General features: G+C 39.1%; 1 protein-coding gene and 2 long non-coding RNA genes across 3 annotated transcripts in view; 2 read left to right on the forward strand and 1 right to left on the reverse strand.

The window, feature by feature from the left end:
* The first annotated feature begins 3,233 nt into the window (after nucleotides 1–3,233).
* Nucleotides 3,234–5,212, forward strand: LOC139116346 (solute carrier family 2, facilitated glucose transporter member 5-like). Its single transcript, XM_070678982.1, has 4 exons — nucleotides 3,234–3,344; nucleotides 4,477–4,592; nucleotides 4,862–5,021; nucleotides 5,181–5,212. The coding sequence occupies exons 1-4, from the start codon at nucleotides 3,272–3,274 to the stop codon at nucleotides 5,210–5,212; spliced, it is 381 nt and encodes a 126-aa protein (XP_070535083.1). The 5' UTR covers nucleotides 3,234–3,271.
* Nucleotides 5,213–5,288: 76 nt separating this feature from the next.
* The window catches only part of LOC139116496 (uncharacterized), a 37,881-nt gene continuing 18,384 nt past the window's right edge, over nucleotides 5,289–24,785 (reverse strand). Inside the window, exons 2-3 of the long non-coding RNA XR_011548316.1 lie at nucleotides 6,377–6,607; nucleotides 5,289–5,556 (exon numbers count right to left, since the gene is read on the reverse strand). This is a non-coding gene — a long non-coding RNA (uncharacterized lncRNA). The remainder of the gene's footprint in view (nucleotides 5,557–6,376; nucleotides 6,608–24,785) is intronic.
* LOC139116497 (uncharacterized) overlaps nucleotides 21,696–24,785 on the forward strand; it is an 11,935-nt gene continuing 8,845 nt past the window's right edge. The window contains exon 1 of the long non-coding RNA XR_011548317.1: nucleotides 21,696–21,926. This is a non-coding gene — a long non-coding RNA (uncharacterized lncRNA). The remainder of the gene's footprint in view (nucleotides 21,927–24,785) is intronic.

Raw genomic sequence — 24,785 nt, forward strand, 5'->3', positions numbered from 1 at the left:
TATATATATATATATATATATATATATATCAAAATTACATTTGAAACGGAAGTGAAATGTAGTCAGAAATTTAGTCTCACCAATCAGGTACAACGGACTGACCTAATTTTTATGGCGGGGGGCCTAGGAAAATTGAGGGATAGCAACCATCAGAACCTTAGGGGGAATTTTATTCATGAGGATTGAGGATATAGTATATGGAATCGGTTACAATGCACATGGTCATCCATCCTAAATCAATAACGATACGAATTGTTTAATTCTCATTTTCATTTTGTATTATGTGTATGATATTTAAGGCTTTGTATTCCAGTTTCAAGTCCCACCAGTGGTGGAAAGCACTTGAATATGGCATGACCTGCCAGTGAGAGAGCGCCATCAGACTTTACGGAGAATTCAAGGAGATTGAACTAGACAAGAGGATAAATTCACATTTTCGTGTGTATTATTTTTTCTGGAAGCTTGTAATCTGACAAGAGCATTATGTCGTGATTGTTCAGTTATCTACGGCTGTAGGAGCAACGCTTGAAATATTTCTTCACATCGCTGCCATTCTCTCTTACAGGCAGACAGACAGAGACAGACAGTTAATGTCATGTCACGATTGCAATAAGTCTAACAGGTAAAATATCCCATGATTCGCATGTGGTGTCTACATCGGAGACCATATCAAAACATACACACATGACAGAGGTACAATCGCGTCATAGTGACGTCGGTGAATTGCCTGCCTCTTTTATAGCTGGCGCAATAAAAGTAGGAACACCGAAGTCCCTATATACATAGGGAAACCGCTGGGAATGTCCCTATATTGGCAAGTGATTAGTCAACAGCGGTATCGCTAGTGGTATGATCGTCTTACAGTTTGTTTATCAAAATACTGCGGGGTGCTCATGCCGTGTCTCATAGACAAAACACCGTAGTAGAAGCCGTTCATTTTGCGTGAACGATGGTACAATAAAGGATTGACGTTTTGAGTAAAGTTACATGTACATTGGTAAATTTCAATGACGGGGGAAACTGTTGAAGCAACCGTATTTAACAGATTTTCCCTCAAAATGAAAGAAGTATAGGAGAGAAAACGGTAGGTACAGTGTAATGGAGGTATAGTTGTTATCGTTTGGCTTCATTTCGTTGTACAGGCGTGTCATCATAAATGCCGTCATTCCCACTCTCTCACAGAAATTGTAAATGACGCCCGGCATTGAGGTGAAATTTGTATTTGTAACTTTTATATTTATAAAGTGATCAGCTTACGTCGAGGTTTACAATGTGCGTCTCGATCTTGTATGTTGTACATGAACCTTTTCAACGTTTTACACCCATCGCGCGATGTCATCTTACCTCGAGCATGTACTTCGACAATTTCCCATCTAACCGACAGTGCTTTCTTGAGTGAAATTTAAAGTCGCTAAATTTCTAATTTCGTTTTGAAGAAACCGGTTTGTCTACCGCCGGTTTATATAAATAGATGCGTATTCTTAGAGTGACAGTGAGGAATAGATGGTTGTGTATAACGAACGGTACCGGTACGTTATCGGCCGTGCACCGATGTAGTTTCTAAAAAAGTTGCAGGCAAAACTTCCAGGCTTCGACGTTCTTTTATCCAACATGTCGTAGCGAAATTCTGTGGGAACTAATACAGACAAGGTTTCAGTTTTCAGACAGTTTCAGTGTATCAGCTGATTATCAAGTTGAAATAAAGCGCGAGCGTGGATAGTCGGACTCGTTCCTGCTGGCGCACGGCGTGGCGGGGAATCTACGTTACAAACATTCTTTAACTGTCGGCGATAACCTTTACAGTTGTCATCGACGGCATTCGTGATTTTGAATAATAATGTAAACCGTAGATAAAGCCAGACCTTTTTCTCGGCTTTATTTCTGAAAACCTCTCCTCCGAGGCAAACGGTGTCGTATCATACACCCTGTCCGAGTCTCGGCCTTGACATGAAACAAGAAGTCATAGATCAGTTACATTTATATGCGTGCGTCATACAGATGATATCATTATTCATAGGGGTATCCGGTTGAAGTGGACACATATTATTCTCAATTCTCAAGGCTGACAGATTTGGCAGGTATGTACACTGTACGCTGGCTTCCTTTATTATGATATGCAGTACATAAACTAACTTTTAATTTGATGTCATTTGATGAGTAGCTGGCATCATCATGTTGGCAGTCTCTGGTTTTATGTCCAGAGAGAAAGAGCCACCACCTTTGCATGGCATTGTACAAGATCGACCAGTGTTGAATTACCTGTAACAAATATGCAAGGAAAATTGTTTCTGGGGATATAATCGATGATAGGCAACAGAAAGCTTAAGGATACAATACCACAGATCCCTGTCCCAATTGAATTCCAAGCTTTCGATTACCTTTGAGCTCTAATGACTGATTAGGACCCGTAGAAATAACATCTCCGACATGGTCCACGTCAATCCCCCACTACCTATACCTAATTATTCACACAAACTTCACATAAATTCTGAGAGTAACAATGCAAGGAGAAATCACTTTTTAAAATTAACTTTGAGCATGGCATAGCATGAATGAAAACATGTTGTATCCGAAAGTGTGTTGCTCTAGAAATGGACAAACATGAATAGAATACAAAACAGCTCTTAGACATACACAGCAGAAAACTTGTGTGTTTGAAAATGAATCCAGTAGATTTCAGAATAAAAATGGAACTGTAAAAGTGCCTTGGTATGGTTACTTCTTACTCGTACGTTTACACAGTAATGGTGTCCCCATTGCATGTACACCGACCCTCCCCCCCCCCCTGGTATAAAAGTGCGCGACTGTAATAATTATGAATGCAGTGCCGAGTCAATACAGTAAAATAACGTCGGCCATTTCCACATCTAGCTTGATCAATTTTCAAACAAAGATACTGCGTTCCCGTTTTTTGCATCAATAATTATTTGTGCATAATTCATGGTTTTTAGGGATGAATCAAAGTTCACAAAATAAGATTGTGTCGAAAGAAATCTACATTCAAATTTTTGTCATGTAGTTAGCAAAAACGATCAGTAGTTTGTTTTGTTCTCAAAACCATACAAATAATCCCTTGTTTTGTATTCTTGATTATTAATGATAAAAGTTCAATGTTTCATTGTTGAAAAACTTGGTTTGTGTGATATGCAGTACCTTATCTATGATACTATGTCAGATTTATTTTCTGCTCACTGAATGCATTTACTTCGTTACAGGAAATTAAGGCTTTTTACTCATCAACAGTATCTTTTCCATTCTATCATCCTTATTGATGGGTTTCAGTGAAGTAGTCAGTAGCTATGAAATGATGATAGCTGGTCGTGTTATCCTTGGTTTCTATGCAGGTAAGTCACCTAACAACAGGAATTGAGATTTTTATATGGCAAGTCGGAAACATTTAAGGTAGAATGCGCCTCGGGGACCGATATTCAGACTCCCGAACTTTTACAGTTCTTTTCTGATCTATAATTCTGATGTACAATTTCTGATCTTACAATTCTTTTCTGATCTACCACTTGAGGGGGTTCATTTTAAAGCTCTTTCTGTTAGAAAACTTTTCACTGTCTTAGTTTTTTCGAAAATTGAACATTTTATTTTCTCCATAGAGTTAACAAGGGATAACGCGTGACGGCCATTTTGAATTTCAAATATCGGTAAATCTTTGGCAATTTGTTTCTCTAGTACCGAAAGTTGCGCGGTGACCCCAATTTTTATTCATCATTTTGAAAGAGAATGGTTTGAATATTCCTTGAGGAAAAATTGAGAAAAATTTTTACCTCTTTCCCTTTTGAGGCGCATACTACCTTAAAGGTCCGATAGCTATATCTTTTAGCATAATTATTTTGTGATTTTACTTCCAAACAGAAACAAGTTCATGAGAATTTACTCACTGAGGGGTGTTTATATAGGTAGAATAAACTGTCCACTGGGACTACATGTGCAATTTTGAGCAAGATAAATAATAAATGTTTGCCGAAACATAAAATGGCGCCCTCATGTGAATAAGCAAAACCACAGTATGCAGTGCATATATGCATTGGAATCTTCACAGGAACAACAGAGTAGTCAAAAATAAATACATAGTGCTGAATATTTTCCACTGGGACACCATATGCTATGTTTTCTTTGTAATATTACATTTTTTTTAAAAATGGCGAGAAATCAGAATAACGGTTAAATTTACTTGTCAAATTTTTCAGTGGTAAAAGACAATATCCTTTAAATCTGTAGAATTTAAAGAAAACCGGCGAAAATAGAAAGCCTTTTTCAGGTCGACAAATATCAAGAGTTACAGCTACAGGGGCTTTAAGTTGATAAATTTGAGAGTTGATCAGTTAACAACAATTAGCATGGTGGTTATGAAGAGGTTAAAAGTTTTCTGAGACTAAAATACTTGACAGTTGACAATTATGCTTAAATTTAACAGGAGGAAGATTTCTCTGTCTTTGATGCAATTGTCATTCTCTTCTATATCAGGTGCAGCAATTACTGTGGTACCTGTGTTCTCGGCGGAGATTGCACCCAAAAATATGCGTGGTGCCATCGGAATAAACCACCAACTTGCCATTACTATTGGTATTCTTATTGCACAGGTAGGTGCTATTTTTTCTGTTATGGGAAATAATGTTGATGAGATAGATACAACTAGATAAACAGAAACAACCACCTTTTCTGTAACATCAATATCCAATACCAAACAATGTTGTCACTTTGATATTAAGTTTTCTTACGTTATTTCTAGTCAAGAAAGTTTTGTATCTGGATTTACTGTGCTCTAAATAATACACATAAACAAACTTTTCCATAACTGTCACTATCAATTCTGTCAACCATGAACAATCTAACATATATTCTTTGGTAGATTTTAGGAATCTTTATTTTCAACACTGAAGACACATGGCCCATACTGGTAGCCTTTGGTGGTGTCTTTGCTGTTATGCAAATTTGCATTCTACCCTTCTGTCCAGAGAGTCCAAGATGGCTTCTAATCACTAAAGGAAACCCAGATGGCACACGTAAAGGTAACATTTATTTTTACAAACTTGAATTTGAATGTTGTCTTTTCAGTGACAACATCTGTCACTTTGAATTGTCCTTCTCTCTCTCCGGCAACAAACACACAAACACACATGAAACAAAGTATGATGTAAAAAGAGTTTTTACAGTCTTCATCATATCAGAGCATACAATACGTCAGATATCAAAATACTGACACCAACGACATTTGTTTTTGATTACTTTTATTACAAAAAAATACTGACATTACTACATCACAGAATTTAGTCGGCCAGGTTGTGAAAGTCATGATAATTATTGCTGAATGACAAAAGCAAGAACAATCAGATAATATGGCATTCTTTTCCAATTATTTTATGAATAAGCTTAAGCTTTTTTCAACTGTTTGATGTATAATGCTGTTTCTGTGAAGTCTTTATTTATATCATTATCAGTGTTTGCAGAGATGACTGAGTTCACTATAGTAAGGCTCTCGCGGGACTAGCTGGAATTTGTTTACTGCATCCATAAATTGATTATTGGTCTTGGGCAGGGTTCAATCTACAGCAACAAAAAAGTAACCATATAAAATAAATAAACAAATAAACAAATAAATAAATAAATAATTACGCTGAACTACACGTTTTAATTCATAAACCAAGTTCCAACAATTTTTTGATCAAAGCACTAAAGGGAGGGGGTTGTCCTGTCTGTGGCTATATGATTTTATTGTTGATGAACACTACTTCTTCAAAGGCATTGGCCATGAATGTTATGCAAATGTGAAGCAAATTCAGCATTTCATACATGTTTACAGTTCACAAGAATTGTAGCTTTCTATCATTTCAAGACTTTGCCAAATAAACTTTGATTGCATCCCTTTGGTTATATGATGCTACTTATGTGGCTGTCACCAGTGTTGGGTATATCAGGCAGCCATTTTACAATTATGAATATGCACCAGGGATGTTGACATATGTTGTGCATAACAAGAGTCCCGTTGTATGGGTATCATAAAAACAGTAGCAGAAGTATAACCCTCCATTTAAAGACAAAAAAACTAAGTGTACAGGTTTCTGCTGTGCTAGAGCTGTTTACAAAAAAATTTATACTTGCATTAAGAAGGGCAGATAAAAAAGAGATGAGAATATGGGCAACCCCTTGCTCTTATCTACAATGATGAGTTGACGAAATGTTAATTCAGTGAACAACAAAACATTAATACTGGAATCCTGCAATAATATCATAGCATACTTTACAGCATTCAAAACCAGAAACAGCCAGATATTTGTTCTTGTTGATCATTCTCGTTTGTGAGAATTTCATTTTTCAATACCCCTGGGAAGTTGAATAAAAGACATGATGTGAAATGGTCTGTTACCTTGATGACAGTCTGTTTGCAAGCTGGTACTTTGTCGGCTAGTAATATATCGGCTGGTACTTTGTCAGCTGGTACTGTGTCAGCTGGTACTGCATGAGCTGGTACTACAGTCATGAAGAGATCAGTAAAGTCAAGTCCAACTACATTGCCAGACTCAGCCCTCATCACAAAGTCATTAATATCACCATATCAGTGTGTGTCATTACCATCATCATCATCCAGAGCTGCAATCTGTCAACAAATCAATTTATCTCATCAATAAGAATGCTGTCACACTTCATTCATTAGGCATTTGTAAACCATTATTACACCTAGGGTATTATCCAGATACTGTCATTGGCTGAGCCTCACTCACGTTATATAGGACAAAAAGTGACAGAACACGACTTAGGTGATCCCATCGCATACATTTGCGTGGGATTTTCTGTAAAGCAATGGCTTTTGAAAAGGTACAAGAGATTATTAGCTTGACGTGAAGTAGATGACTGACTGCGTTTTTGGATTTTAATCTAAGTTGACCTTCAACTTCGTGTAGCATTGCAATTGAGCAACAAATAGAACTCTTCACTGTGGCGAGTCTTGATCTATAATTGTCTGCATTCTAAGCGAAGTTTCGAAAACAAAATTGTTTGTTCAGTGCAATAAAATTAATAACACATGCTAGCACTGGCAAGATCACGATTTGTTACCTGTCCTGGGGTTGGTGCTCATTACGGTAACATTAATGATACCCTCGCCTTCGGCTCGGGCATCATCAATAAGGACATCCCTTGGGCGGGCAACAAATCGTGATCTTGCCCTTGCTGGCGTGTGTTATAATTTAATTACAACATAGACAATGTGTACATGTCAATTTGACCTTTGTCTGCTAGTTATACCTGTGTTTTTGTGCAATAAATCTGTTTTACAATTGTTTGGAAAGAACCAGAACACTTGAATACATACATTATAAGGCCCCTTCGAAATGCAAAGTGATATTTGGTGGCATCTTTCTAAATTAATACACATCTTTAATGTTATTATAAACTTTCAAAGTTGTTTGAAATTACTTAGGTATAATTAATCTTGTTTGCCAAAACATACAGCATTTTTTAAATTGACACAAGTTCAGATAACTAACTTAACACTATCTACCAGCTGCATAATGTAACATTCAAATTGATCACAACCACAACAGAAAATTTGGAGCCTTGGCAATGTAGATGTTATTGAATACATTGGTACAGTGTCAATGACTGTGAGTACCAATACCATTGGTATTGTTACAGTTGCAATGGGTAGAGTTGACTTTCCAGATCCTCAAATTCAAATCTTCAGATCCCATCAGATTCAGACCTCAGACCTCAGATCCTATATATACTTCAGACGCAGATTCGAAAATACAAGCCCTTTTCAAATACCCATATTAACAGTATGATTACAATATTTAAAATAATAATTTGAATATGTGTACAATGCAGGTATGAAAACAGAAAAAAAAAACTGTCTACATAAACGGTTTTTGCCCAGCAAGCTTTAACGAACACAATTCCTGATTTAGCCCGGGGCCACTGGCCTCCAACATGTATTAGTTATATTCCCTCGCCAACAATACGAATGATGGTAAAATATGGACAGTCGATAGCCGGCATTTATATGATCATCGCGGTCTTGATCGTTCGATCGCTGGTGTGTTTATCTCTATGTATTGACTATAGAGGGCGTATATTGGCACTGACCCCTGGTATTTGAATGTTGACATCACAAATCTACTGTGGATTGCCTACACACGTGATCACAGAACAAGTGGAATTCATTGCGCACCCTACTGTTCGACTGATGACGTTCTGATTCTGAAATCGAAGTTTTTAGGTTCAAGATTCAAGATAGAAATAAAATAATTTCTAAAGCCTTTTAAAATCTAAATTATATTTTATTTATCGGTATATTACATAAAACTTTGAAAGTTTATGAAATTTGAATTCAATTCAATTCAATCAATTACTTTATTATCCACAATAAATGTAGAAATTTGCCTTCAGGCTCATCATATACGAATTAAAATAGTACAACTGGCAAGAGCATTCTATAAAAAGGGACCCTATTATACATTGAAATGCTTAAAAACACACACAAGGTAGCGACATAGATACAAAAATTGAAACACAGACGGAAACAACAAAGGACCAACTGGACGTTTAAAACAACTACATCCACTTTGAGTTTAAAATTGAAATTACTGTTGGAAGAAATGACTTTTTGAAGAGGTTTTTCTTTGCACATAGCAACCCGAAAACGTCTCCCTGACGGGAGCTTCTGGAAGTAACCTTGAAGAAGGTGATCAGAATCATTGACAATGTTGTGCGCTTTCCTTTTCACTGCCAGATGGTAAAGGTTTACAAGGGAATTTTGACGAAAGCCAATAATTTTTCAGCCATCCTCACAATACTAGAAAGGTTATTTCTGTTTCTGACAGTTAAATTACCATACCACAAAATGATATTATAGGTTAAAACACTCTCAATGAGGGATCTGCCACACCATGTTTGTAAGATATTTTACTCACATTGAAAGGTTTGAGTTTCCTGAGAAGTATAATCTTTGTACGGACTTTTTCGCTATGTAGTCAGTATTTTCATCAAATCTGAGTTTTTTCATGTAGAAATGATCAACCTAAGTATTTGAAACATGATTGTGACAGGAGAAAAATCCAAGCAAACTTTATGACCAATTACAAGCTCTTTTGTTTTACTAATATTCATATCTAAAAAGCTATCTATGCACCAGTTCTTTAAAAATTCAACATTATAGAAATATTCAGAAAGAGAATCTTCCTTTTTAAGTAGCCCAATAAGAGCCATGTCATTAGCAAATTTAAACAAACAAGATATTTGCAGTATTGCACCTCATGTGATCTGTGTAGGTGATAACACGCAACCTTGTGGAGCGTGCACCAACATTCAGTACAATTCCCTCTGACATGTGACCATTTACACATACCCGTTGTGGTCTTTCTCTAAGAAAATCACTGAGAAACTAATCTAAATTATCAGCCACATTACAAAGCAAATGCCTCCGCATAATACCTTCCATAAACTTACACAGAATTGATGTTAAGGCAATAGGGCAATAGTCATTCAGCTGCTTTGGGTTGGGCTTCTTTGGAACTGGGATAATTGTGGATGTCTTCCATGTACGGGGGACAACATGAAGATTAAATAACATCTGGAAAATGTAGGAGAAAATTGGACCGAGTTGTCTGGCACAATTTTTCAAAACCCTTACTGTAATTTTGTCGGGAGCTGCTGCTTTGTTACTGTTTAAGTTTAAAAAGCTCCCATCAACATCGCTTTGGGAGACCTCAATCAGGCTTCAGACTCTGACACTATGTTACACATTCATTGGTGAAATCTCTTACATCAAAACGAGCACAAAATTTGTTTAATTCATCGGGAAGGCAAGTAGATCACGAGGGAATGAATTTAGGCGAGTGTTTTGTTATTTACCCATCATAGATTTCAACCCATCCCATATTATTTGTTTTCAGTTTTTCTTCAACTTTCACTCTGTACTTATATTTCGCAATTTTACCCTGCCGTCTAAATTCCTTTTCTCTTTCCTTATTTGGGAACCAAAATATTTTCAGGTCCCCCCTTATAGGCAGTGCAAACCTTCCAAGTCCCCCTCTATTGTCCCAGAATTTTCGAATGCCCGACCCTCCCTGACCATTTTTGTGAACGCAGCCTTAGTCACGGTTCGGTCATTTTTACGATCATTTTGGGCCAATAGTTGTTGAGTAATCATAATATATCAATGTCAGGACAGACCACAGATGCTCAGAACGTTTCTGGGAAAAGCAGTACAGTTACGACAGAAATCTGCTAGCTGAAGGCCAAGCCGCTTTTTATAGGTTCGACGTTCGGTATTACCCAGTGGGTTTCAGCTCCCAACTTCAGCGCCAACTTGTAGGCTAAACTTAGACGCCCTAAGAAGTTAATTTTGTGAAAATTATGGCCATCTTAATAAATTAAGGTCAAATATTATGGCACGTCATGCATTTATGGATGATAATGTCAGGCTTTAAGGTGATTTTTTTATGAAGAACCAGGATGAACCTTGAAAGGATGAATAGCGCTATCCCGGACTCGAGCCCGCTTCACAAACACGTACACGTGTAGATTCACACTTACGAGCATCACATCGGGCATAGTTGTATCCGTGTGTCGCGGTCACTCTACCTTGATATACGACTTCATAACCAAGTAAACCAATCGTTCTCCTGTCTCCTCAGTTTCAACAGAAACCGCTCTGCTAAAGTTTTTAGGCTTTTGGCAGAAAAATTTCAAGTCATCCATAACAGTAATTATTTCTAGTTGTAGCACCATCTTAGGAACAAGCGTGAATGATGGAAAAATATTTTTAAATATGAATAAAGAAGGGCCAGAAGAATTTGAATAAACATTGCTTCCTAAAATAGGGCTTGAAGAAACTGAAAAAGGCATGTCTGAAACCATCGGGGTTTTTTTCTAGATCTAGCCTACTTCCGAAAAAGCAAAGCAAACTTCACAGAACTAATGCATTTTCACTGAATTTTACCTGCGTACCTGAAATGTTTCGTTTGGGCAAGATAAGGAAAGATCCAATCAGTTTTTAGGAGTGGTCATAGTAGTAAAATGCAATATTTTATCAGGCCTTCAAAATTTTGCAATTTTCTGTAATATGTGTGGCATGCATTCTCCCCAATAATCATGATATGACATCAAATTGGGAACAATAGTCAGTAGGATTCAAAGTTACTCAATTATCAGGTCAAAGAAACAAACAGAAAATGACAATAGCAATATATTCATCTCGAACCGTTGCTTAGTATTTGTTACCTGGTGACTGGAATGGTTGGGCCAGTGTACCATACCCGTTACGATCAGATTTGGCCCCAAGTGACATATTTGTATTCTGGGAGTTACCTGTCTCACCAGCGTTTGTGCTAATAAGTTGTGTTTCACTCCAAAGTCATCATAGACCAGTATGTTACAAGGTCTGTTGTTTCTCAGTTGTGAATACATCACACATGTACAGTTACCCCGAAGCTGCTGTTATAGTCTTGGACAACGAGGGAAAGTTTATCATTCAATACGAAAATTGTCCCTTTTATCACACAGCTCGGTATCATATGCACTGGATTTTGTTGATATTTTTAATCTTTATAAATTTTCTTTTTCTAAGATATCTTTGATGTTGAAAAGTTGGACACCAATTTTTTATGTTGGTGGCAATGTAAGTATGTTTTCTATTTTTTACAGTTGAATGTCTATTTCTAGTACAGAATGTTGATAATGAAAACTATGTTGAATGCTTTCTCCCATTGCCAATACCTAATTCAATAAAAATGCACATCGACTTACTAGTAATCTACTCATAAACAAACATCGAATTAGATATTGCAATTAGACACCAAGTTGGATGCGTTGTTTTGAAAAGTTTATAACCACTAAAAATTGATCACGCGGCAATAAACACGGTGAATTACATGTAGGTGTGTGATTGCTAGTGAATTTTTTTATGATTCTTAAATCGCCAAACGAAAACATTTATATATATACGATTATGAACAGCTGTGTGTCAGCAACTACACTTGCCTCCGGTCGCTTGGCTTTTCTCGGCATAGCAACTTACAGCAGTTACTGGCTGGCCGAGCAAGCCAATGCGTTCATCCCACGATCCTACGCAACAACCTACCACTAATGCTACAGTCTGCTTAAGTTTATTCCTTCAGTTTATCATTTTTGGTATTTATATGCCCATAGACTTGGAGCAAGTCTTGTTAGCAAAGTTAACTTGATTTGTTGAAAGCACGGTCCCTCCACAAAAGTCCCGTCAGCTTGGCTATACTTGGCTAACGTACCACTCCCGCACGCACGTTCAATAATGATGCTACATAAATCTGACTTGTTATCAAAAGACCCTTGGGGTTGAAAGGTCAATTTAGACGTTGCTTGAATAAAAACATTGTTCTAAAAAGAGTGCAACCATTACGGTCCGGCAAATTGTTTGTTGACCCACAGTCCGTAGAACGTGAGACTATGTGATGATCGATTTTTGAACGTGGGATTCTCAGCAATGACGACGTCGAGTTCGGCCCTGTGACGTATTTGATTTGCATAATTATATCTGGGTCCCACTCTCCGAAAAGAGCAACATTTCATTTCCCATGAAAAAACATTGTGATTTTACCATATTTATTTAAATATCAGCATCCAACTTTGACGTCCCACATATTTCTGTCAGAAATAACGATATATGACTTGATGTTGAGTCTGTAAAATCACCAATATATGTCGTGCTTATTTACTTCATTTCTCCACGCTTTCAATCACATGACATGTCATGTATCTGGGCATGCTAGGTTCGTGAAATCGCCGAACTTTACTCGATAAAGAACAACAATTTATGAGTACTCTCATATCAATGCTAGATCATTTATCCGTGACGTGTACACTCCCTCTGTGAAATCGTCCATCTTTTACATCTGACCATATTCCCTCTGCAATTTGGGGGATACCTATAATCAAAAACTGAAATGACGTGCCTTTTACCTTGGCGCTCCGGTACGTAAAATCGCCGAAAGAAGATTGCATTCGTAGCGAAGAACGCTATGCAGAGTGGCGTACGCGTTCTGCGCGCTTTACCTTTTGCACAGATTTGGATTGAGACTCACACAAACTGCTCTAATTAACGCCGTGTATGTCCGAAATCAAACTTTCATTCATTCATTCATTCATTCACTCCTACTAACGATGTTTAACAGTTTGTCAAACACCAGGTACCAGGTGAGTATTTGTTCGTCCCTGGATGCGTCACTCTCGTCTCGTTTTTCGTTTGTCCATACAAACATGTGCGATGAGATGAATATTAAATGAGTTCATTGTCTTTAATCTTCATATTTTCCGGACGAAAACTGGCATTAAAGCTCATGGATGTAGTGTTCTCTAAAGAAACGATGATAAAGTCCAACTTAACAGGCGGTCGATTTTGGTCGAAGAACGAATTTGTCGACAAGGAAATGCTGGACCCAAAGATTATTGAGGCATTGACTCTACAAGCACAACTCCAGTTTCCTCTGTGACCGATGTAAAAGTGAATGACTTGCAGTGCTGACAGCATCCTAGTCTAAGCTCGCCGTACTTTGGCATATGTTCGTTGTAAGCCGTTGGTCGGGGAAATTCGACAGCTTCTAAAAACGTTGCAAAATGCCCCTCGTGTGTTCGACTGGGTATCGGCGGTGGGATACCGTCTCCCTGGATCAGCTCCATTGCTTCCGTTGCTTCTATTGGATGTGATGTGCAGTGTTCACAAAAATCGTCTTTGCACTTTGCGAGTATAACGGTTCCGATCCGCTTGTCAATGTGCCGAAACATAAATTGTAATTCCTCGAAGATATCCCGATTTTCTGTTTGTCGTATCTCTTTAGCCCCAGCTTGCTGCACAAGGCGATGAACTCTCTGATAATCGTTAAACAGTCTATAAACTTCGCCATCACATTCCTCAGAGGTCGAAACCACTGGGAACCCGTTGTGTTTCACATTGTTCCAGTAGGAGTTAAGTGCTGTCATGGCATCATTGAAGACTTGAGCCTCCTTTGAGCGTCTCTCTTCTGCGTTCAAAGTGTTCCTCTGGGCAAATGGCGACTGTGACTCGCCAGGCATCTTGTCACTTAGAATGACTCCTGCTAGTTTCTTTGCTAAAGTTGCCCAGCCACATTCAATCATGTTGTAGGCGCTGTAGCCTGGACAAAAGCTTGTGAGAATGAGCGCGTCCAGGCTAAGATTGCGCCAAAGTCTCGCATAGTAAAACATGTTGGTTATAAAATTGACGTTAAAGTCCGATCCGCCGTCGAGCACTGCGGTAACGATAGGTGAGGGTGACTGATGATGTATCAACGATATATCTGTTACATGGGCGATTACGTTGACTGGGCGAAATGACTCGACTCGGTTAATGACGCGAATAGGGCCACTCTTCGGAAAACCGATGTGACGACGTCCAAGATCGTCGGTGGTGAAATTTGGTTGGTCAGTCTGTGGCGTCAGCACCATATAGCCAGCCGGTGTGATGAGGTAGCCCGGATTCGGAAAGTCATGGTCCTCGAAATCGGGAGCATCATTATTGGGATAAAATCTGCCCTGTTGATGATACCTGCTAACTGCTGGAACACCAACTTTCACCTGGGAGACACATACGCAGAGAAAAAAGAAAGAAACACGTGTCATGTCAATGACCTACAAATATTGTATTTCTGATAACCCGACCATCTCCAAGTTTACTGTGACTGTGCCGAACCTAAAATATTTAGAGCCCAATAAATTCTTGAGATTTACGGCAGAAGTGAAATAACATTGCAAGATAGAAAGCGAGATGCATACGATGGCGTCAATATTTGGCTACCTTATCAATATATGGATGCCTTCACAAAACGCAATAAAATTGCCATATACAATCTCAACAATACAGTGTTTTCTGACGTTCCTATCCATTTCGCATAGCATGTTATTATAACACATTTCAATTTCATTATAGAAAGCAATTATAACTTGGTGACGAATGGCAAGACTTTTACTTTGCAACAGTGTCGGCTATTGTAGTGAAAATGAACATATTGTTCTTTGTCCAGGGTTGTTTGAAAGCAGCACATACCCACCGCACACGCTGCATAAAACTTTTACGTACCTTATTCATATTATCACAGGAAATTACTGTCGTTGAATCCTTGAATTTTGAACAAAATTCCATGATGTATTTCACCTGACAAAAATAGTAGTGAGCGTTTACATCTTCTTTCCGGCGGTTGTTGGTGGCAGTCGGTATTTTGCATCTATGGCACCAGTATACAGTGACGCCGCATTCACACCTTTGTGGGGGGGCTACCATCCATCGCCTGATAGTTGAAATGCTGACAGAGTTTTTACGGAACGCTGGATCACTCTGTAAAAGCACTTCGCGGATCTGTCTACGACTTACACCACAATTACCGGTGGTTTCTCGACACCGACGATGGGCCTGAAAGCCATTTTCCTGGACGTAGTTGGAGGCTGTTGACATCGCGTCCGGGAACTTGTCATCGATGTGGGGACGACCAGCGCCAGGCCTAGCACCACCTCGCTTGGAACACTTCTCTTGAGAAGGATGGCCATGAATTGGAGTATATCTACTCCGAAACAGCCAGCCAAGCTGACCTGGTCGCGCCACACGTTCAGGGCCCTGAGAAGGGCCGGCAGAACTTGCACTTCTGAACGGTGTGCGCGACCACCATACTTGAATATCCAGGATAGTTGAGACATGGTGCTTCAGACAGATAGTTATGCTTGCAGAGAACGGGAACGCTATATGAAATGAAAGTGGTCTATTTCTCGTTTAACTTTGCCAACATTTAACATAACAATAAACGTAACAAGTAGCGTGTCCAATGGCAACTGGAATATTACATGTAATTAAACGTTTAGGGGAAATTAGTGTATCAAGACAAGAAGATCACATGTTGTCTGCCTTGTCGCTGTGGCGTTACCCTATTAGCTGAGAACAGGGCTATTGTTCCTCAAAGAGTTTGCTGTTTTCGTGTCACTTCCATGTATATCATGAGTGTAAATTGCATTGTCAAGTTGAAAAGTTGGTTTTATCGATGATTACGCGTGTCCTGAAAATAAGCCCTTTTATCGTTTAGTTTTCCGACAAATGTATTTCCACAGGTTCTAGAGTTGTATTTTCTGTATCGATTCCATTTTGCAACACCAACGAAGAGTGCGAAATAAATAAAACAATTTAAAAATTAAACCATGGAGTGCAGTGGGCTATACGTACTGCTGAGCTGCGTCGCTTGGCCAAATGTCGACATTTTATGGCAAGCAGTGCAGAAATGATCCGAGAAATTTTACTTTACAGTTTGCAGTAGTCCACAGATACATTCATTCAAAATCATCAAAATGCAGAGCGATTTTTATCTAAAGAAGCTATATCGTTACCAATGCGTGCAGAGCCGTAAACTACGTCAATATGTCGGTCAATTTATATTTATTTTTTGATTATTTCATGGTGATCGCGCTAACTGGATTCAAATTACTCTACCACTCTGTAAAAAGCTACAATACTAACAACTCTTGACATAATGTTGGTGTCGTTTGATAAACGCATAAATATTTCCAGTTTATTCTGTGCATACACCCATTTTTCTGTTTGCTCAAAGTTCAAAGAATACCTACCATATTCTGTAATCTTGAATGCAAAGCTTCAGACTTCAAACAATTATATAAGCAGCATATTTTATTGAACTGAGCTTTATAGCAGAACGTTTTATTTATTGAACGTGTTCATGAAGTTTATCAATATAAACATGTGATCGTAGACTTGCTCCAAGTCTGTGGGCATATAAATATCAACTTCGCATGCCGGTTTGCATGTCTGGTTAGTGGTAGGCTGTTTACGTAGATCGTAGGGTGAACCCTTTTGCTCAATGTGCTGCTAGCTGTTCACTCAATGACTGACACATCGCGGTCCATCGATATTGCGGAAAGTATGAACATCGCCTTGGAAAAGGCATATGCGCTAAATAAGTGATAGAAAGGCAAAAACATTTCACAAGCAAATCGTATTTCATTTAAATTTACGTTTGGCGATCGAGATTGTGTAAATCTTCTGATCAAGTTGCGCTCGAGTATAAAAGTCACAGAGGTCACAGGGACGGGTCACGAGACATCAAGCAAACTGCAGCAGACGATACACGAAAACCATACCTCCAAGCACAAATTAAGAAATTAATCAAAGGAATTCATTCTTTATGCCCTTGAAAAGACGATTTTACTTCTCATTTTTACTTCTAACTCAGTGACCAGACCCTATGTGAATTTCATCTCAAAGTATGACCATGTTTACGTGTTTTCGACGTTATATCAGCACAGCCAAGACCTGCCAAAATATGCGAGCTCAGTTTATTTCGAAAGTGTCCAATTATCAGTCGATGAATCTTTTGAGTTGAATTATCATTTCAAAACTATCCGTATTTGCTAAAATTTGTCGGCGCAAATGACCATTACAACACAATCTAATAATCGAGATGTAACTGGTCGAGGAAATCGCATAGCGTACACTCTGTCTATTACCGCTGTGCTCCACCAGGCCATAGCATCACGACGAACGCCGTATGTCAACCCCGTATTCAGAAAGTTAGGTTTTTTTCAAACTACACGGAAATACGTCGGTGGTAGTTTGCTGGTATTTTCACTGCCTTCTTTATCAAGTACAGGGGCGTTAATGCTGCTATCAAATGCGGATGAAAATTTGACGACAAACTGTCCCCAAGGCAATGTCGTTATTTCCTATCACGGAATGGTCCCACTCTGCCGATGTGCGACCCGAGTTTTACTTCCCGATCTCGCACAAATCGAGCAAATTTTGGGTGTCGTAACGTGAACCACGGTTTCTCTATGAGGGACCGTGCTTGAACTTTACATATAATATTACAGTCGTGAAGTAATGTTTTGTGATAGGGTGTTCTGACTTGCACCTTTTTTTCTAGGTATTTTGGCCTTCAGTTTGCAGTATTTTACAGGCGGAATTCGGAAGTGAACATATGCAACAGTTACAACTCACTCTGTTTATATGACCAAGATGTACGCTCTCTCTTTCTCTCTCTCTCTCTCTCTCTCTCTCTCTCTCTCTCTCTCTCTCTCTCTCTCTCTCTCTCTCTCCTCTCTCTCTCTCTCTCTCTCTCTCTCTCTCTCTCTCTCTCTCTCTCTCTCTCTCTCTCTCTCTCTCATACTGCAACCTGTGTTTAGTCATAGACAGTAGAGGCCCCCCTCTACTGTCTATGGTTTAGTACAGCCGTTCAGGCCATTTACTGCTGTGCCCGTGGTATTACCGCGATCGTTAGTGTAATAGAGGTGTTAATGTTTCACCTCCAGTCCGCGGTAATGAGTCTTCATGAATATTCACGGTCTCTGAGCGGCGGTAATCCTGGCGGTAAGCGAAGTAGAGGTATACCGCGGGAGGTATCCGGCGGTACCGCCTATTTGAAAATGACCTCTTCCCTTACACAACATAACATTTTCAAGTATATTGTGACACAAATCGTAACTCCATTTGTGTTTGTAGTCAGTGGTTGATGATTGTATAAATTAATATATTAAGTGGTAATTAATATTATGTGTTTGCACAAGTTTTAGATGCCAGAAAATCTGTCCCCGTTTTTCATATTTTGAAAGCTCTGTAACTTTGAAAGTATGCATGTCATCCATAGGTACTAGGTTGTGCCTCTGTAGCTGCAGTCATTATGCCATGTTCATCAGTGTAAAATTCCTTTAAACAACCACTGGTCAGAACATTTGGCAGTCTGGTTTCGCACAAATTTTGTCTCATTATATAACTGCAAATTTATAGTAAGTAAGGAAACTGAGACTGGTGATCCTGCTTTTGTTTTCTCAGAGACAGTTATACTTTTAAAACGCTGCAGATGATCGTCATTTATTTTTTGTCTGGATAAACTTTTCATCTTTGGACAATGAACAGCAGAATTACAGTCAACTCACACCTTTTCCAACCCGCCCAGAACCAACTCGCCAGATTCCAACTCGCCCGATACCAACTCGCCCGATTCCAACTCTCCCGATACTAACTCGCCCGTTTTTTTGAGATGTAGTTGTAGATTCCATATAGGCAAACCTGATGCCAGGCCCAAGGCTAGCTATTTTCAGGCCGGGCCAGTAACTCGTACGTGAAAGAAGGTCCTGCTGTTCCTAAAGACATAAGCCAGTAACTGCAGTGACTTTCCCTTTACGTAAAGAAACCGAACGAAATTTATTCTTTCAAGAGATTGGCAAAGCGTGAAATTCGCAAATAAAAACTTTTCCGTGATGGCACATATTTCAAGTCCTAACCCGCATCGGTCAGTGTTCGCGGTGACTTTTTTTCTCCTCGCGTACGGCATACGCATTAGTCTGCTAAAATTGCGTATTGGCTGGATTTGAGTGCGTAATTTCACTTCCGCACTCGATTGATGAAAAAAACTGACTGCAAAATACAATCTGCCATTGAATAAACCTACACTAGTCTACACTACATATTCGGCATAGAGAAAGATAGATAGAGTGGCAACGGATATTGTTTAAGGCGTGAAGTGGTTACGTAACCCATCCATGTTCGCCTCGCCTCAGGTTGCTCTCGCCTCTCTTTTCCGAAGAGTGCCGACCATGAATCCTTCGGTAATTTTCGGATTTTCGCCAATTGTTAAGCGAAAGTATGTTCGGCAAAGTTTGTGTTGTTGTTGTCGTGTGGTGCTGAGCAGAATTGACGTGCTGGCGAAAACGGGAGTGTTTTGGAGCTTCAGGAAAATGAGTTTTTACCGTTTTAAAAATTCCTCTCATATTTTTATGAATATATAATGAGTGTATTTGAACCAAATTGAAAGTCTTTTATCGATACTGTTGGTTTTACTCAATGGTTTACGGTCAGTCATACCGTCTTTTACACGTGCGCCAAGGAAGTACATGTTTATGAAACTGCTGGCGTGTTATGTTTTGATTGGCGTGAAGCAGTGTTTCTGGCCTGAGAGCTCACAAAGTAACTATGGTTGCTATGCGACTGGCAGTACGATGCCATCTCGTCGTATTTTTCGCATAATCTCGTGTAATTATCAACCACAAACAAAGCCTCCAAAAAGTTTAACACCTTTGAAGCTCATTTTAATATGAAAAGCCAATAGTCTACCGAGACGACCATGGAACAAAAGGCATGCATGTGTTGCCACTCTGCCTATATGTTTCTCTGTGATATTTGGATTTTACGATGTAACATTATTTTAATGAAAACAGTTTAACGAATAACTTGAATAATCTTGAAACGTAACGGCGAAGGGTATACATGCGACCGTCAAAACACATCGGGTAACCCAAAAGTTAGAGTTATGGCAGCTTATCCAGACACTTCTGCAGTGTTCAAAATTTATTGGGATTCCGACGAGCTCTACCGATGAATCATTTTTTCAGGGACTCGTAGAGCAAAGTTGAAAGAAAACAGATTTGTCTGCTTAGACGCCATGCTGCATATGTGCTTGATCAAAATTTGGGAACAGCGAGACGCGATGATCGTGCACGGTTGGCATTTATATAATTTGTCGCAACATTTCTGTCAATCACACTTTGTGTCATAAGTTTCAGAAACTATCGCTCGCCTGAAAATTAGCAACGTAATTCATAGGCACAGCTGACAAGATAACGTGCCTAACGTGATAACGTATGAACTACGATGCCGATTTTTCAGACAACGCCCAGAGAATCAGAAACTTTCCATACAAAATGAGTGATTGACAGAAATGTGTTGCAACAAATTTCGTCTGGTTGTCGCCTAAGCTCAGTCGTGGGGAGTGCTTTCGGTGTTATCCTTTGCGTATAGCAACGCATAACAATGAAAAAAAATGCGTAGAGAGTCAATTTCAATGCGTAAATACGCACGATTTTTGCGTAAACGCGAACTCTGATCGGTGGTTCTCAATGTTAGAAATATTTGTTGTAGGCTGTTTTAAGAAATAAAACGATTTTATACGTACCAGGTACTCATAAAAATTGTATAGGGCGAGTTAGCATCGGGCGATTTGGTTCTGGGAGGGTTGGAAAAGGTGCAAGTTGACTGGTACCCTGCACAGCATTGTCTCTGGATCATCAAAGAAAACTATCAGTATTCATAACATTTGCTGAGACAGATTCGTGTAAAATATTTTGAAGGAAACCTATTAAATTTGGCAAGTTTACTGAAAAAATTCAATCTGCAGATCGTCAAATGACAAATCTATGACAACTAAGATTTCCGGTATTTAAAAGATTTCCGGCTCGCTTCCATGCACAGCCAAACACTTTGCGGTACATCGTTCAACCATGGAGGTAGGAAGAGCCTCCATGGTTCAACCATGCACAGTCCGGACTGTAGTTCGACTGTCTTTCAGGCTGACTGTTCTTGATCTCTTCTCAGTGGTTTCATTGTTTCGTATTTTTTTCATATCAGTTGCCGTTTCTATGCCCAACTTTCTTTCCCAGCTGAGGATACTATCAATCCAAAGTATTTGTAACTGCCCACTTCCGTCGATCCGCTTCAACCGTCCATTTGGAAAGTTGACAGCATGTGAGTGTTTGGGTGTCTCGAAACTACCGTAATACATGACACACCAGTATGAGAGTACACGGCCCGGGGATCTTGAAACCTTTTCGCGCATTCTCATGTTATCACAGGTCAAAGCACACTCCAAACAGTGGCGCGCTCTCACTTCCGTTTCACTTCTGCTCCAGCTTTGATAAGGGTAGTGCGCGCGACAGGGAGCCTGTCACCTGAGAAATGGAATGTGTCATGTGGGAATGTTCACGTTTAGTCACGGAATATGAGATCAAAGGTCGTAGACCAGGCTTTTGCGCAAGCATCTAATGCTGCATACAACCGTGACTGTACAGTCTTCTCCGCTAGGTGACTGGGTACCGTACGTTGTGAGTTCGAACCTGATTGAAACCACCACATTTGTTGATACAGAAAGTGCATGAGCACGGTGAGTATCATTTTTTTGGTCATCTGTGATAGACTTGTAACAGAAGGGAATGAGACTGTGCTGCGGCATTTTGTAATACTGACGTGTTTTGTAATAGCTTACGCAAAATGTAATAAGGGGCATCAGCATTTTGTAATAACTGACGCATTTTGTAATAACGTCTGCAGTATTTTGTAATAAACCAGTCTACGCGTTTTGTAACAAGGGTATCAGCATTTTGTAATAAAAAATTGTCTACGCAAAATGTAATAAGGGTATCAGCATTTGGTAATAATTCGCACTTTGTAATAACAGTTAACGCATTTTGTAATAATTTTAAAAACTTGTCCCCGTTTTAAAGCATTAACCGATATTTTATTGACTTTGGAATGGAAATAACAAAGTGTGTGTTTACTCGTTAAGTAAGTACAAAAATTGATCGCTCCCTGACTTCCATTTCAAATTAGAAAGACTTAATTTTAGATAGTTGTCAATCAGTATTTTTACTAACTGACATTGAGGCAGGTAACTACTAGATTTTGACTAGTTAATTATCATATATTTGAGAGAATCATTGGTATACACAGTCAGTTCATTTATTAAACAGAGGATAATGTCATTCTTTCTGATGCAGAGTTCGCGTTTACGCAAAAATCGTGCGTATTTACGCATTGAAATTGACTCTCTACGCATTTTTTTCATTGTTATGCGTTGCTATACGCAAAGGATAACACCGAAAGCACTCCCCACGACTGAGCTTAGGCGACAACCAGACGAAATTTGTTGCAACACATCTGTCAATCACTCATTTTGTATGGAAAGTTTCTGATTCTCTGGGCGTTGTCTGAAAAATCGGCATCGTAGTTCATACGTTATCACGTTAGGCACGTTATCTTGTCAGCTGTGCCTATGAATTACGTTGCTAATTTTCAGGCGAGCGATAGTTTCTGAAACTTATGACACAAAGTGTGATTGACAGAAATGTTGCGACAAATTATATAAATGCCAACCGTGCACGATCATCGCGTCTCGCTGTTCCCAAATTTTGATCAAGCACATATGCAGCATGGCGTCTAAGCAGACAAATCTGTTTTCTTTCAACTTTGCTCTACGAGTCCCTGAAAAAATGATTCATCGGTAGAGCTCGTCGGAATCCCAATAAATTTTGAACACTGCAGAAGTGTCTGGATAAGCTGCCATAACTCTAACTTTTGGGTTACCCGATGTGTTTTGACGGTCGCATGTATACCCTTCGCCGTTACGTTTCAAGATTATTCAAGTTATTCGTTAAACTGTTTTCATTAAAATAATGTTACATCGTAAAATCCGAATATCACAGAGAAACATATAGGCAGAGTTGCAACACATGCATGCCTTTTGTTCCATGGTCGTCTCGGTAGACTATTGGCTTTTCATATTAAAATGAGCTTCAAAGGTGTTAAACTTTTTGGAGGCTTTGTTTGTGGTTGATAATTACACGAGATTATGCGAACAATACGACGAGATGGCATCGTACTGCCAGTCGCGTAGCAACCATAGTTACTTTGTGAGCTCTCAGGCCAGAAACACTGCTTCACGCCAATCAAAACATAACACGCCAGCAGTTTCATAAACATGTACTTCCTTGGCGCACGTGTAAAAGACGGTATGACTGACCGTAAACCATTGAGTAAAACCAGACAGTATCGATAAAAGACTTTCAAATTTGGTTCAAATACACTCATTATATATTCATAAAAATATGAGAGGAATTTTTAAAACGGTAAAACTCATTTTCCTGAAGCTCAAAACACTCCCGTTTTCGCCAGCACGTCAATTCTGCTCAGCACCACACGACAACAACAACACAAACTTTGCCGAACATACTTTCGCTTAACAATTGGCGAAAATCCGAAAATTACCGAAGGATTCATGGTCGGCACTCTTCGGAAAAGAGAGGCGAGAGCAACCTGAGGCGAGGCGAACATGGATGGGTTACGTAACCACTTCACGCCTTAAACAATATCCGTTGCCACTCTATCTATCTTTCTCTATGCCGAATATGTAGTGTAGACTAGTGTAGGTTTATTCAATGGCAGATTGTATTTTGCAGTCAGTTTTTTTCATCAATCGAGTGCGGAAGTGAAATTACGCACTCAAATCCAGCCAATACGCAATTTTAGCAGACTAATGCGTATGCCGTACGCGAGGAGAAAAAAGTCACCGCGAACACTGTGATGTATTGCAGACAACCAGCAATCAACAGGTAGATACTCAGATAAAATGAAATATAATAACATAAATTAAATTATTATACATCTGCCTTCGCAAACAATATAATCTAGCTTCCGTAAAAACGGGCACGTAACGGGCATGCGATAACCCCTTTACTTTCATATTTGATGATAAACAGTGCGTCATTGAATGAAACTCCATACTGTACTTTGAAAATAACTTCTGATAAAAGAAACAGAAGTAAATGTATTACGACACTTTGAAGGTGAAAAATATTATGAGGTAATAACGAAAGTTCACCAAGACGACACTGTACAAATATAGCACGACATCGCTGCTCGGCTCGTACATCGAATGTTGAATGAGCACGCGATGTAAACAAAGATAGCGCTTACCCTTAACCCGCTCGCAGTTAAGAGGGCGATGCAGAATATGCCTCTAAATTGTATGGAATAATGCATCGGAAACGACGGGTGCATATATTTTTGATAAAAAAGGAGATGTATGATAATAATTATTACGAAAATATCGCAATGTAAGCACTCAGGCATTAGTGCAACGCATCGCCCGACGCGCTAAACGCGCGCTAATGACTACATGTATGTGTCTTTATTCATTCCTTGCGTTATTTTCGTAATAACCTTAACTATACTGAAGTAATCTAAA

The sequence above is a fragment of the Ptychodera flava genome, chromosome 17, assembly GCF_041260155.1.
Source record: "Ptychodera flava strain L36383 chromosome 17, AS_Pfla_20210202, whole genome shotgun sequence".
Classification (NCBI taxonomy): Eukaryota; Metazoa; Hemichordata; class Enteropneusta; family Ptychoderidae; genus Ptychodera; species Ptychodera flava.

What these genes read in the sequence shown, in the direction of transcription:
- LOC139116346 (XM_070678982.1), top strand. Translation starts at nt 3,272, where the DNA reads ATGGGTTTCAGTGAAGTAGTCAGTAGCTATGAAATGATGATAGCTGGT. An exon ending in TTGGTATTCTTATTGCACAG is followed by an intron (nt 4,593 to 4,861) that starts GTAGGTGCTATT and finishes ATTCTTTGGTAG; the next exon opens with ATTTTAGGAATCTTTATTTT. An exon ending in CCCAGATGGCACACGTAAAG is followed by an intron (nt 5,022 to 5,180) that starts GTAACATTTATT and finishes TCATCATATCAG; the next exon opens with AGCATACAATACGTCAGATA.